The following is a 15348-nucleotide window of genomic DNA, read 5'->3' as shown; positions in this document are numbered from 1 at the left end:
AGCACTCAGAGATGTTCGTGTAGCAGCTCTGCACTCCTGGAGAGCCCCCCACTATTGACTGAAGGGTGGTAGTGTTCAGAAACATGACTGTCTATGTGCCTAGTGTCTGATTTCATAAGCAGTGGTTATCTTCCCTTGCTTTGATGCTGGGCTGTCTTTATGAACATCCCTACCTTCTTATGACCTCGTTGTCACTGATGATACTAAATCCATTGTGCGTTCTGAATAAAGTTTGTTCTGTGCCTGAAACAGATACAGAGAAAACCACTTCAGACTCCCAAACTGGCTGGCTGGTGTCTAGCTGCAACACAGTCACCTGCTAATGAGAAACCTAATATGGAATGTCACGGTGCCCACATGAATGGTTTGGCAGGAACAAATAAACTTTACATTTTGAAAAATACAACGGTCAGCAGCCTCTCAGTGTCAGAGGCCTCAGTGCCTCTCAAGCAGAGGGACTGTTTAGAGAAGGACAGCAGAGCTGGGGTGGCCCCGAGGGCTATCTGCACAGCTCATCATTCTGTAATCTTTAGAGAGCCTCCCAGAGCTGCTTAACCTATGGGAAGTACCAGCATATCCATCTGTTCTTAAATATTTATTTCAAAGCTACTTCCAGGTTCTAGAGAGGAATTTATAATCTCCAAGAAACTGCTTAAGGGGATATTTGTGTGCCCTCCATTGTATACTAAAGAGAAGTCAGACACTCCATCTATTTGTACAAACAACATGCTGTCACTGAGTATAGAGATGATTTAAGCCTTGGTAACAACGTTTACAAGAGCTAGTAAAAGAGAACAGTATGGTCCTCATTAGCAGGAGAGCTGATGTTTGCTCTGAAACCATTTTCACATCCTAAGCAGCCATTAACTGTAACTGGGTGAACCTTACAGTTTAACCTACAAAATTCTGTCTTTCATTCCTCCACAGTGGAGGGAAGGTATACCAGGTGGTATGGGATGCTTGAGGTGTCTGTGGGTGTATGTGTGGAGTACATGCAGGATGTGCATGGGGTGTGTGGAGAAAATGTGAGGGTGGAATGTGCGCAGGATATGTGGACTGATGTGAGTACTTATGGTGTGAGTGTGCTGTGTGTGGTATGTGGTGTGTGTGTAATATAAGGATATATTCAAGTGAGTGAAAGCTGAGTGCATGTGTGGTGTATGTAAGTATATATCAAGTGTATGCCACGTGTATGTGTTGTGTTGTGTATGTTTATTGCATGTGTGCTGAGTGTACGCATGCTGTGTAGAGAGGATGGAGCAGAGGTGGAAGGACATTTCTGTGCACCGCTTTTAGCAGCTACATTAGCATACATCTTTCATCAATATTTGTGGAAGGAAGGGAGGGATTCTTGGCCTAGTAAAGGCAGACCTCTGAACGTGTCCCTTCACACTGACAGCACGCATGAGATCACATACATCTCTGGCTTACACTCCTTTATCATTTCAGTCAGGATCTCAATCCCCCCTGCATAGAACAAGGGGATCTGGTCAGGCTTGGAAAGGGTCTCCAGGAGGTTCTTGGTGGTCACAGCTGTGTTCTTTCCTAAATCCAGCAGTTCGTGGGCTTCCTTTTCTTGAAGGTCTGCTTTTTCCTGAAGATCTACTTGATTCAGGTAATCTAGAAAAACAAGAAAGGAAAGCAAAACAAAACCCTAACAATCAACAATACCACACAAGAAGCAACCTTTTTTTTTTTCCTTTCTTTTGAGGATGGGAGTTTGAGAAGCATAAAGCATTAAAATAATTAAAACTCTTCTTTAGCAAGAAAAATTTTAGAAACAGTCTAAATCTACAACCAGAATCTTAAACCTTGTTGGGGATTCAAGGGAGTCTAAAAGTGTCTAAGGGAGGATGGTGTAGAAAATGAAGAAGGAAAATATTAACATTTGCAAGGGAGCATAGCAAACCGAGGAGCAGAGTGGGCCGGTTAACACAGAGAACCCAGCTGTGCAGGAAAGAGGATCCGCTGCTGCCTAGTGGCCAAGGGCAGTGAAAGCACGGAAGGCATTCTAAGGCAGGAGGCAGAGGGAGGTGGAGTTCAGACGAAGGGCCTCAGCAGGAACGCGCTCACCTTTCACCTGGGTTTGCAGCTTGGGGTTTATTTCTAAGATCTTCTTATAACACTCTCTAGACTGGAAAAAAGAAACAAGACCTTAGAGTGGTTTGGGTAAAGGTGATTATGAGAAAGACACTGGGTGTCATTGGGCTTGGCTGCTTCATTATTTTCTCCTTGCCTCCTCCTGCTCCCAGTGCAGGAGGCAGGCATAGGAACACAGTGTGCATTTGACATTTTTGTTCAGGCTTCTCCAGTTCTAGGGGGCAACAGGAATTATTTCAAAATTCGTTTTAAAGAATTTTAGATGCTCATGATGAGAAATATCCAGTCCTAAATTCTTGTGGATCATGTCTGTCTGGGAGAGAAATAATCATAAAGTAAACGCAAAACTTAGATATGATATTTGCACTGAGAGAGAAAGGAGGCTGTCAAATATGTCCATAGGGAGTTAGGAAATAAATGAAGCTAGAGGCAATGTTGACAGAGACATGGGAATAGGAAAAGAGAACTGCCTAGTTAAATGTACAGGCTGTGAAGAGAACCGGTAAGGGATCCATTTATTGGCCACATAAGAGTCAGCTGGAAAACTCAAGAGTGAGGGCTTCTCATTGAGGAAACTGCTAGATAGAAAGTTACCAGAAAAAGGAAGATTCTAGTTCATAGGATTCCTGGGCTTAGGGCAATATTTCTCACAAGAATATAAGAACTGCCCACAGTATAATCTAACCAGTCACCTAGAGAAAACGCTCAGAAAAACAAACAAACAAACAAAAAACAGTTCTGAGACAATCTTGAAGGTTCAAGGTTCGTCTAGAAGACTAGAGTTAAGAAACAAACTGAAGGAAAACAATAACACATTAGAGAACAGTGTCGCAGGAACAGAAGTCTATACATCAGAGTGACCCTGTATCCAACTTCTCTTCAACCCTAGATCTAATCTAGCAATGATTTTTGTTGGTTTCACTGTCAGTAAATATCCAAAATCCCATCACTTCTTACCACCTCCATCACTACCAACCTGGTCCCCATCATCACCTCTTGCTTGGATATTTATTGCAATAGCCTTATCACTCATTCTCTGTTCTTATCTTACCACAACAAAACACATGCTCGGCATGGCAGTCAGAGTAATTCTTCAAAATATGTCAGATCATTTAATTCCTTTACTCAAAATCCTCCAAAAAAGCTTGAAGATCACTCAAAGTAAGAGCCAAACTCCTCTGAAAAGCCTGTAGGGCCCTACAGGATCAGCCCCTTCTCTACCCTTATCACCTGTTTGACCTCATCTCCTGTTGCTCTCCTCTTGCTGGCTGCAGTCTGGCTATCTCTCCACCAGGAATTTATTCTCTTATATATCCACATGGTTTGCTCACTTCACTCCCTCCATTCCTTTAGAAAGCCTTTTCTTACCACTCTATATAAAACCAGTCTCATCTTTACTGCTTCCTGATTTTTCTCAATACTACTTACCACTACCTAACATAGTACATGTAACATAGTACACATCTATTTGATTGTTTTTTGTCTCCTGGTCACCCTTACCCCAAGAACATGAGTTCCATGAAGCCAAGGACTTTGTCTAGTTTCACTGATGTATTCTTTATTGCCTGTATTAACAGTGTCTGACACATAGAAAGCATGCAATAAATATCTGCTGAATGAATGAATTGAATGAGTAAATAAAAATTGGTGGACAGGGAAAGATTAACATTTTCTTTATTCACATTTCTTTTATTTGGCTTTACTACAATAAGCCTGTATTACATTTACAATTAAAGTCCAACAAACTTTTAAAAAATGTACAAAATGAAGCAATTTATTTTAAAGACCTATCTTATAAATGGGAAGACATCCTATGTTCATGGATAGGAGGACTTAATATTGTTTAGATAGCAGTACTTGCCAAATTGATTTATGAATTCATGTAATACCCTCAAAATTCCATCTGGTTTCTTTGCAAAAATTGACACAATAATCTTGAAGTTCATATAGAAATTTGAGAGTACCAGAATAGTTAAAACAATCTTGAAAAATTAGAGGAACAAAGTTGAAGGCTCTCATTTCTCAACTTAATACAAAGCTACAGAAATGAAGACACTGTGGTATTGGCACAAGGACAGACATGTAGATCAATGGAATAAAACTGGAAGTCCAAAAATAAACCTATATATTTATGGTCAATTGATTTTTGACAAGGGTGCCAAAATCACTCAATGGGGGAAAGAATGGTCTCTTTAACAAATGGTACTGGGACAAGTAGACATCTACATGCAAAAGAGTGAAGTTGAACCCTTACCTCACATCATACAAAAAATGAACTCAAAATAGATTAGAGATAGCTAAATTTAAGAGCTAAAGCCATAAAACTTTTAGAAGAAAATATAGGTATACATCTTCCTGACCTTGGATTAGATGATCATTTCTTAGATATAACACCAAAATCACAAGCAACCAAAGAAAAAATAGGTAATTGAGGCTTTATCAAACTTAAACATTTTTGGGTAACAAAGAACATCATCAAGAAAATGAAAAGGCAATACAAGGAGTGGAAGAAAATATTTGGAAATCATGTATCTGATAAGAAACTTGTATTCAGAATATATAAATAACATTTACACCTCATTATAAAAAAAGATATTTCTCCAGAGAAAATATATAAATGGCCAATAAGTACATGAAAGGATCCTCAACATCATTAGTCACCAAAAAAATGCAGATCAAATACCACAGTGACATATCACTTCACACCCACTAGAATAGCTATAATAAAAAAATAAGTAACAAGTATTTAAGAGGATGTGGAAAAACTGGAACCCTCATACACTACTGGTAGGAATGTAAAATGCTGCAGCCATTTTCAAAAACAGTTTGGTAGTTCCTCAAAAGGTTAAACATAGAGTTACCATACGGCCCTGCTATTCCACTTCTAGATATATACCCAAGAGGACTGTAAACATAAAAAAGAAAACCCTGCACGTGAATGTTCATAGCAGTGTTATTCATAGCAGGCAAAAAGTGGAAACAACCCAAATGTCCATTAACTGATGAATGAATAAATAAAATATGGTATCAAACAATGGAATATTATTCGCAATAAAAAGGAACGAAGAACTGATACACACTACAACATAAATGTACCAGGCAAACATTATACTAAGTGAACAACCTCAGTTACAAAAGACCACAGATCGTATGACTCTATATGGAATCTACAGAACAGGCAAATGTATAGAGACAGAAAGACTGGTCATTGCCTAATGATGCGATGGGGTTGGGGAAAGGGGACTGACTGCTAATGGGTATGGGGTTTTTCTAGGAAGGGATGAAAATTTTTTAAAATTGACTGTGGTGATGGCTGCCTGACTGTGTGAATATACTAAAAACTATTGAATCATATAGTTTTTAGTATATTCTACAGATGAATTGTGTGATACGTGAATTATATCTCAATAAAGCTACTTTTAACGATATATAATATCTTAGTACGGATAGATAGGTAGACAGGTTGATTGATCTGCATGGTTACTTTTGGGTGATGAGGTTACAGCAAATTTTGTTTTATCTTTTTGCTCAGGTCTTTTCTCTCCAGAGACTGACAAACACTGGTAGAGGATGTTGCAGAAGAGAGTCCTACAGCTGGTGGAGTTGAACTAACTGACACCCAAAATTCTTCCCAACTTTAAGATCTTGAGCTTTACCTTGGAAAATACTAAAGGATGGATTTTCCTTTAATCAGCTTGGAGAATCATGGTTCTCCTCTAGCACAATTGGGAGCATCAGTCTGTGATCAAACATGTCAATTACATTCCTCTAAGAACTTACCACACTGTAGTTCTTCAGGGCCAGGTTGGCTTTTCCCATGTGAAAATATGCTTTTGTGCATTTTTCATCACACTGTATAAAAGAGAATGACTGATCAGAAGGTTTAGATGTGAAGTCTTTAGCCACTCCCCTCACTATACAGCTAAAAGAGTTAAGGCGAAACTTTGATTCTCAGGGCAAGTACCAGAGTTGACAAAACTTTTTTATGCATCTGTGACCAAACTAATTGATGCCTGCAAGGAGCCTGGATGCAGCAGCAAGCTCTTCACCAAATTAATTAATGATACCTGCCAGTTTTCATTTCCATTTAATGAGATGCAATCAGGAAGCAAACCCTCAGTTTAGAAGAGCTCTTAACACTGGCAGAACATTAGAATCATCTAGATGCTTGTAAATATCCTGCCGGCCCTGCACCCCATGTCAATTACATTATACTCTGAGATAAGACCCAGGCATCAATAATTTTTTAAGCTCTCTAGGTGAGGTAAATGTGCAGCCAAGTTTGAGAGTCACTGGTTTACTAGAAGAGAAGAGAACTTACTCTAAGAAAACAGCTGAGGTTACCATTATATCCTAGTGGACCTGGGAAGTCCCTCCTCCCAAATAAACCACAACATGTGTATTGGGACCTTCTGTTCATATTACCTAAGATCAATAGGGATGCCCCCTTCAAAAGGCAGGATTGAAACTTATGGCTGAAACTAGACCATTTACACAGGGGGCCCTGCACCTGCCTGCCCCTAGTCGTTATCACTCCACAGGGAATGATTTGACAGAGACATACACTAAAATCTAAGACATCCAGTTAATGAACATTTATTGAACTTCTTTTATATGCAAGACATTGTGCCAAATCAGATGCCCTTCAAAGGTTTAGATATGAAGAGGTTAAGAGTTCAAGCTCAGGAGTCTAAAATGTCCTGGGTGGATCCTTGTTCTGCTACTCAGCAGAAGTGGCGTGTTGTTGGCCAGGCCACCTAACTTTTCTGACATTCATTTTCCTGACCTAGAAAATGAAGACAATAATAGTATCTCTCTCAGGTTGTTGTGAGAAAGAAATTATGTAAAACACTTGGTGTGGCTCTGGGTAACAGAGTATTAGCTGCTATTGCTGCAGTTATATCAGGAGCAATTCATTTCAGAGCAAAAGAGAAAATCTAAATTTAATAAAAGAGCAATAATAATAAAAGAGAGAAGAATAACAATAATAAAAGAGAGAACAATAATTGTTGGAGAAGCTTTTAGAGATACACTTTTGTGTATATCATTTCCCAATTCACTGCTAAGTCAATGGAAGTCATAATAAAAATAAGTGTGCATGATTGTTCAGCCCAAACCATGTGCCAGGCACTGAGCTTTATGGTTCATATGGATGATCTCACAGAAGCTTTATAACAACTCTATGAAGCAGATACAGTTATTATCCCTATTTTACAGATGTGAAAACTAGGGGTTGGAGAGGCCCAAGGTCACACAGATAACAAGTGGAAGAGCTGGAATTTGAAATCTGGCCATTAAACTCTCAAGGGTTTAAAAATGACACCAAATCTCCTTCAGAAAGGGGCTACAGAAAAAAGCATATAAATGCTATAGAAAATGCTACTGAAAAAAATCAGTGGAAGAAAATATGCTCTAAAATGCAGTCTTTAAAAGGGCATGCAAAGAAGGAGGGATCTGGGCTGAGTCTTAGTGACACAGAGAGGTGAAGAGAGGAGGATGGATGGAGAGTGGGCTGGGCAAGAACCTGAGCGAGGAGAGTATAGGGGGCTCTGGGGACGGTCCAGCTGGGATCGAGGGGCAGGTGCTGGGTGGAGAGAAGACCCCATCTTGAGCTAAATGGCAACACCATATGGTAGCCTTGCATGCCACACTGGAGGAGGGTGAGTCACCAATGGCAGTGTGGAGGTAAGCTGGTAGGAAGGTGGCATGCAGACGTGATCAGAGGAGGGAAAGGCTGAACAAGAAGTATGGTGGGCTGAACAATGAGAGATGAGTAAGGAGACCAGACCAATCACTTAGAACAAGGGCTAATGTCTGAAGTCCTGGTGACAGTGGGAGGGAAAGGATGCCAGAGCTATGTCAAAGAAAGATCTGACCAGCATCAACTAGCTATCAATGATAAGGGCTATGGAGGATGTGAAGTCAAAACCAGGGGCCTAGATACCTGAAAGACATGGTGTGTCATTAACAGAAAGAGGTCAGCTAGGGCAGGGAGTGGGAAAGGCTGAGTGAGAAGATGAAGAGTTGGCTTCTAGACATACCGAGTTTCAGATGACATCAAGACTATCAAAAGGCACCTGCAGGAGGCAGCTGACATGCAGCCCTGGAGCTGGCGAAGGGGAGACTGGGGAAGTAGGTCTGAGAGCCTTTTGCAGAGATGAGAGTTGAGCTCATGAGAGGAGAAGAGAGCTGTAAGGGAGTAACTGTAGAAAGACGAAAGACAGAGAGCAGAGGGGTGACCCCTCATGAATTCACAAAGGATAAAACTGAGGAAGCAGGAAAGGAATGGCCAAAGGGAAAAGAGGAAACTCTAGCACATCAGCTCATGAAAGCCAAATATTCATAGTGCATTCACTGGCAGAGCACCGGGGTTACTGCAGGCGGGGGAAACTGAGCCCCAAGCATTAAAGCCTTGTCCCCAGCCTATCGTGTGTCACCGTGAAGTGCGGATAGTTGTGACTTTGCCTTCCTCAGACGATGATGCAAAAGGCTGCTAATGGATTTTTCTCACTAATAGGCCCACTCTCCTTTGATCATGTGTCAACCCTCACGAGAATTTTCTTGGGTGAACCCCAGCTCCCCTTTAAAGGAATCCTGCCTTCAGAGGAAGATGTATTTCATTGTACAAGAAGTGTTCTGCTGAGAAAGAAATGATTCTGGTCCTAATTGAAACCAGCTTTGCTGCCTTATCTTCCTTGACAAGAAACATCAGTCTTGAAATATCATCACATAAGCTTGTCTCTATCAATTTAAAAGTCTCAAAAAAGATTAAATTGGAATGAAAGTACTAATACTATTAGTAATGGAGTGCCAGTGACATTCACTACTGATACGTTAATTTTAAAGACAGCAAAAGCTTTTCTTTTAATTCACAGCTGCAACATAAAACAAATCATTATTAGTTTTTAGAATGCTGTACATTTTTTTTTCTCATTTCTCCAAGTGTTTACCCAAACCTCTTCAACTGGGAGCCTCGCTGGGCATTTAACAAGATTGGCTGCTGAGTGTCAGCGTTTTTTAATGTCAGCTCCATTGGGCCTGCTTGGCCTCGGTTTCACTGTTAATTACATTGTACTTCAATTAACATTTGGGAACAGGCCAGTGTGTTATCCTGAATCAGCATGATGGTATGTCTGCCCCTTTGGCCTTTTTCAGATCAGAAAAGATACTCTTGGTGAACCTGTGAGGAGATCATGTTTCTTCCACAGAAGGGAATGACATCCACACCCAGGGATTATGGGGTTTAAAGCTGCAGTGGAGAGGCCCTTTATAGAGGTTTAAGAGCAAGGGCTTAGAGTTAGACAGACACTAGCTTCACGATCCTGCACAAGTTGCTTAATCACTGACGCTTGATTTCCTTGTCAGAAAAATAGAGAAAATAGTGACACTGAACAGAAAAGAATAGAATTTTGTGAGCATGCAGCAAATGATGTTGTTTGCTGTTATTACCGGAAAAACCAAGGAAAATATCCTTGCCTCTCTCTTCTCCTGCAGAATAATGGTAGAAAAAGAAACCATTATTAAGCAAGGTGACAAGGCAGGTTAGTGGATCTATGATGGAGCTGTGAGGAGCTTGACGTCATCAGCTTTGGGCAACTCTTATAACTTAAAGACTATACCCGTGCAATGGGACAAAATTTGCCACACACTGTATCTTCTAAGGGATAAAGAAATTGGACACTCCAGATGTCAGTGTTAGAGGCTCCCTAGTGTTTTATGAATGATTATAAGCAGAGGTGACTTTCTCATTCATCTCTGTTTCCTTTGTTTACCCTCTCAATAAGAAATAAAGCAGATAGGGCCAGTATGCTGCTAGGAAAGTGTCCTCTTGTTATGGGACATACTCATCAGGCTAGGGTAGGTGTGCTGTACCCAAGAATTGAAGCCACAGGATAAACCTGGCACCTTCTCCCGGCACCTCAATTTTACTTCAAAGTTATTGAAAATAATGCTATTACATCAAAACAAACAGATAACATTTATGAAGTGCTGTGCAAAATTAACAAGGTTTTGAAAGTAAAACACATATCTTAAAAGAAATTTCAGGGGTGGAGCCAAGATGGCTGAATAGCAACAGCTCTGGTCTATAGCTCCCAGCCTGAGCGACAGAGAAGATGGGTGATTTCTGCATTTCCGTTTGAGGTACTGGGTTCACCTCACTAGGGAGTGCCAAACAGTGGGTGCAGGACAGTCAGTGCAGTGCACTGTGTGGGAGCCGAAGCAGGGCGAGGCATTGCCTCACTCAGGAAGCACAAGGGGTCAGGGAGTTCCCTTTCCTAGTCAAAAAAAGGGGTAACAGACGGCACCTGGAAAATCAGGTCAGTCCCACCCTAATACTGCGCTTTTCCAACAGGCTTGGAAAACGGCACACCAGGAGATTGTGTCCCGCACCTGGCTCGGAGGGTCCTATGCCCACGGAGTCTCCCTGACTGCTAGCACAGCAGTCTGAGATCAAACTGCAAGGCGGCAGCGAGGCTGGGGGAGGGGCGCCCGCCATTGCCCAGGCTTGCTTAGGTAAACAAAGCAGCCAGGAAGCTCGAACTGGGTGGAGCCCACCATAGCTCAAGGAGGCCTGCCTGCCTCTGTAGGCTCCACCTCTGGGGGCAGGGCACAGACAAATAAAAATTCAGCAGAAACCTCTGCAGACTTAAATGTCCCTGTCTGATTGACAGCTTTGAAGAGAGTAGTGGTTCTCCCAGCACGCAGCTGGAGATCTGAGAACGGACAGACTGCCACCTAAAGTGGGCCCCTGACCCCCCGAGCAGCCTAACTGGGAGGCACCCCCTAGTAGGGACACACTGACACCTCACACGGCCGGGTACTCCTCTGACACAAAACTTCCAGAGGAACTATCAGACAGCTGAATTTGTGGTCTCATGAAAATCCACTGTTCTGCAGCCACCGCTGCTGACACCCAGCCAAACAGGGTCTGGAGTGGACCTCTAGCAAACTCCGACAGACCTGCAGCTGAGGGTCCTGTCTGGTAGAAGGAAAACTAACAAACAGAAAGGACATCCACACCAAAAACCCATCTGTACATCACCATCATCAAAGACCAAAAGTAGATAAAACCACAAAGATGGGGAAAAAACAGAGCAGAAAAACTGGAAACTCTAAAAAGCAGAGCACCTCTCCTCCTCCAAAGGAATGCAGTCCCTCACCAGCAACGGAACAAAGCTGGACGGAGAATGACTTTGATGAGTTGAGAGAAGAAGGCTTCAGACGATCAAACTACTCCGAGCTATGGGAGGAAATTCAAAACAATAGCAAAGAAGTTAAAAACTTTGAAAAAAAATTAGACGAATGGATAACTAGAATAACCAATGGAGAAAAGGGCTTAAAGGAGCTGATGGAGCTGAAAGCCAAGTATAGAGAACTACGCGAAGATTGCAGAAGCCTCGGTAGCCGATGCGATCAACTGGAAGAAAGGGTATCAATGATGGAAGATGAAATGAATGAAATGAAGCGAGAAGGGAAGTTTAGAGAAAAAACAATAAAAAGAAACGAACAAAGCCTCCAAGGAATTTGGGACTATGTGAAAAGACCAAATCTACGTCTGATTGGTGTACCTGAAAATGATGGGGAGAATGGAAACAAGTTGGAAAACACTCTGCAAGATATTATCCAGGAGAACTTCCCCAATCTAGCAAGGCAGGCCAACATTCAGATTCAGGAAATACAGAGAACGCCACAAAGATACACCTCGAGAAGAGCAACTCCAAGACACATAATTGTCAGATTCACCAAAGTTGAAACGAAGGAAAAAATGTTAAGGGCGGCCAGAGAGAAAGGTCGGGTTACCCACAAAGGGAAGCCCATCAGACTAACAGCGGATCTCTCGGCAGAAACTCTACAAACCAGAAGAGAGTGAGGGCCGATATTCAACATTCTTAAAGAAAAGAATTTTCAACCCAGAATTTCATATCCAGCCAAACTAAGCTTCATACGTGAAGGAGAAATAAAATCCTTTACAGACAAGCAAATGCTGAGAGATTTTGTCACCACCAGGCCTGCCCTAAAAGAGCTCCTGAAGGAAGCACTAAACATGGAAAGGAACAACTGGTACCAGCCACTGCAAAAACATGCCAAATTGTAAAGACCATCCAGGCTAGGAAGAAACTGCATCAACTAACGAGCAAAATAACCAACTAACATCATAATGACAGGATCAAATTCACACATAACAATATTAACTTTAAATGTAAATGGGCTAAATACTCCAATTAAAAGACACAGACTGGCAAACTGGATAAGGAGTCAAGACCCATCAGTGTGCTGTATTCAGGAAACCCATCTCACGTGCAGAGACACACATAGACTCAAAATAAAGGGATGGAGGAAGATCTATCAAGCAAATGGAAAACAAAAAAAGGCAGGGGTTGCAATCCTAGTCTCTGATAAAATAGACTTTAAACCAACAAAGATCAAACGAGACAAAGAAGGCCATTACATAGTGGTAAAGGGATCAATTCAACAAGAAGAGCTAACTATCCTAAATATATATGCACCCAACACAGGAGCACCCAGATTCATAAAGCAAGTCCTGAGTGACCTACAAAGGGTCTTAAACTCCCACACAATAATAATGGGAGATTTTAACACCCCACTGGCAACACTAGACAGATCAACGAGACAGAACGTTAACAAGGATATCCAGGAATTGAACTCAGCTCTGCACAAAGTGGACCTAATAGACATCTACAGAACTCTCCACCCCAAATCAACAGAATATACATTTTTTTCAGCACCACACCACACCTATTCCAAAATTGACCACATAGTTGGAAGTAAAGCTCTCCTCAGCAAATGTAAAAGAACAGAAATTATAACAAACTGTCTCTCAGACCACAGTGCAATCAAACGAACTCAGGATTAAGAAACTCATTCAAAACCGCTCAACTACATGGAAACTGAACAACCTGCTCCTGAATGACTATTGGGTACATAATGAAATGAAGGCAGAAATAAAGATGTTCTTTGAAACCAACGAGAACAAAGACACAACGTACCAGAATCTCTGGGACACATTCAAAGCAGTGTGTAGAGGGAAATTTACAGCACTGAATGCCCACAAGAGAAAGCAGGAAAGATCCAAAATTGACACCCTAACATCACAATTAAAAGAACTAGAAAAGCAAGAGCAAACACATTCAAAAGCTAGCAGAAGGCTAGAAATAACTAAAATCAGAGCAGAACTGAAGGAAATAGATACACAAAAAACCCTTCAAAAATTAATGAATCCAGGAGCTGGTTTTTTGAAAAGATCAACAAAATTGATAGACCACTAGCAAGACTAATAAAGAAGAAAAGAGAGAAGAATCAAATAGATGCAATAAAAAATGAAAAAGGGGATATCACCACCGATCCCACAGAGATATAATCTACCATCAGAGAATACTACAAACACCTCTATGCAAATAAACTAGAAAATCTAGAAGAAATGGATAAATTCCTCGACAAATACACCCTCCCAAGACTAAATCAGGAAGAAGTTGAATCTCTGAATAGACCAATAACAGACTCTGAAATTGTGGCAATAATCAATAGCTTACCAACCAAAAAGAGTTCAGGACCTGATGGATTCACAGCCGAATTCTACCAGAGGTACAAGGAGGAACTGGTACCATTCCTTCTGAAACTATTCCAATCGATAGAAAAAGAGGGAATCCTCCCTAACACATTTTATGAGGCCAACATCGTCCTGATACCAAAGCCTGGCAGAGACATAACCAAAAAAGAGAATTTCAGACCAATATCCTTCATGAACATTGATGCAAAAATCCTCAATAAAATACTGGCAGACCGAATCCGGTAGCACATCAAAAAGCTTATCCACCATGATCAAGTGGGCTTCATCCCTGGGATGCAAGGCTGGTTCAACATACGCAGATCAATAAATGTAATCCAGCATATAAACAGAACCAAAGACAAAAACCACATGATTATCTCAATAGATGCAGAAAAGGCCTTTGACAATATTCAACAACGCTTCATGCTAAAAACTCTCAAGAAATTAGGTATTGATGGGACGTTTCTCAAAATAATAAGAGCTATCTATGACAAGCCCACAGCCAATATCATACTGAATGGGCAAAAACTGGAAGCATTCCCTTTGAAAACTGGCACAAGACAGGGATGCCCTCTCTCACCACTCCTATTCAACATAGTACTGGAACTTCTGGCCAGGGCAATCAGGCAGGAGAAGAAAATAAAGGGTATTCAATTAGGAAAAGAGGAAGTCAAATTGTCCCTGCTTGCAGATGACATGATTGTATATCTAGAAAACCCCATCGTCTCAGCCCAAAATCTCCTTAAGCTGATTAGCAACTTCAGCAAAGTCTCAGGATACAAAATCAATGTACAAAAATCACAAGCATTCTTGTACACCAATCACTGACAGAGAGCGAAATCATGAGTGAACTCCCATTCACAATTGCTTCAAAGAGAATAAAATACCTAGGAATCCAACTTACAAGGGATGTGAAGGACCTCTTCAAGGAGAACTACAAACCACTGCTCAATGAAATAAAAGAGGATACAAACAAATGGAAGAACACTCCATGCTCATGGGTTGGAAGAATCAATATCGTCAAAATGGCCACACTGCCCAAGGTAATTTATGGATTCAATGCCATCCCCATCAAGCTACCAATGACTTTCTTCACAGAATTGGAAAAAACTACTTTAAAGTTCATATGGAACCAAAAAAGAGCCCACATCACCAAGTCAATCCTAAGCCAAAAGAACAAAGCTGGAGGCATCACGCTACCTGACTTCAAAGTATACTACAAGGCTACAGTAACCAAAACAGCATGGTACTGGTACCACAACAGAGACATAGATCAATGGAACAGAGCAGAGCCCTCAGAAATAATGCCGCATATCTACAACTATCTGATCTTTGACAAACCTGACAAAAACAAGAAATGGGGAAAGGACTCCCTATTTAATAAATGGTGCTGGGAAAACTGGCTAGCCATATGTAGAAAGCTGAAACTGGATCCCTTCCTTACACCTTATACAAAAATTAATTCAAGATGGATTAAAGACTTAAATGTTAGACCTAAAACCATTAAAATCCCACAAGAAAACCTAGGCAATACCATTCAGGACATAGGCGTGGGCAAGGACTTCATGTCTAAAACACCAAAAGCAATGGCAACAAAAGCAAAAATTGACAAATGGGATCTCATTAAACTAAAGAGCTTCTGCACAGCAAAAGAAACTACCATCAGAGTGAACAGGCAA

The 15348-nt window shown here is 41.1% G+C and overlaps 1 protein-coding gene across 1 annotated transcript in view; it reads right to left on the bottom strand.

Moving 5' to 3' along the window:
* Nucleotides 1–15348, bottom strand: part of TTC12 (tetratricopeptide repeat domain 12) — a 79287-nt gene that overhangs the window by 39550 nt on the left and 24389 nt on the right. The window contains exons 10-14 of the mRNA XM_058446245.1: nt 5881–5952; nt 2237–2314; nt 2074–2134; nt 1432–1620; nt 174–243 (exon numbers count right to left, since the gene is read on the bottom strand). Of these exons, the coding sequence (XP_058302228.1) occupies nt 174–243; nt 1432–1620; nt 2074–2134; nt 2237–2314; nt 5881–5952 (470 nt within the window). The remainder of the gene's footprint in view (nt 1–173; nt 244–1431; nt 1621–2073; nt 2135–2236; nt 2315–5880; nt 5953–15348) is intronic.

This window comes from Hylobates moloch, unplaced genomic scaffold (genome assembly GCF_009828535.3).
Source record: "Hylobates moloch isolate HMO894 unplaced genomic scaffold, HMol_V3 SCAFFOLD_11, whole genome shotgun sequence".
NCBI lineage: Eukaryota > Metazoa > Chordata > Mammalia > Primates > Hylobatidae > Hylobates > Hylobates moloch.
This window is presented reverse-complemented; position numbering and strand designations above follow the sequence as displayed.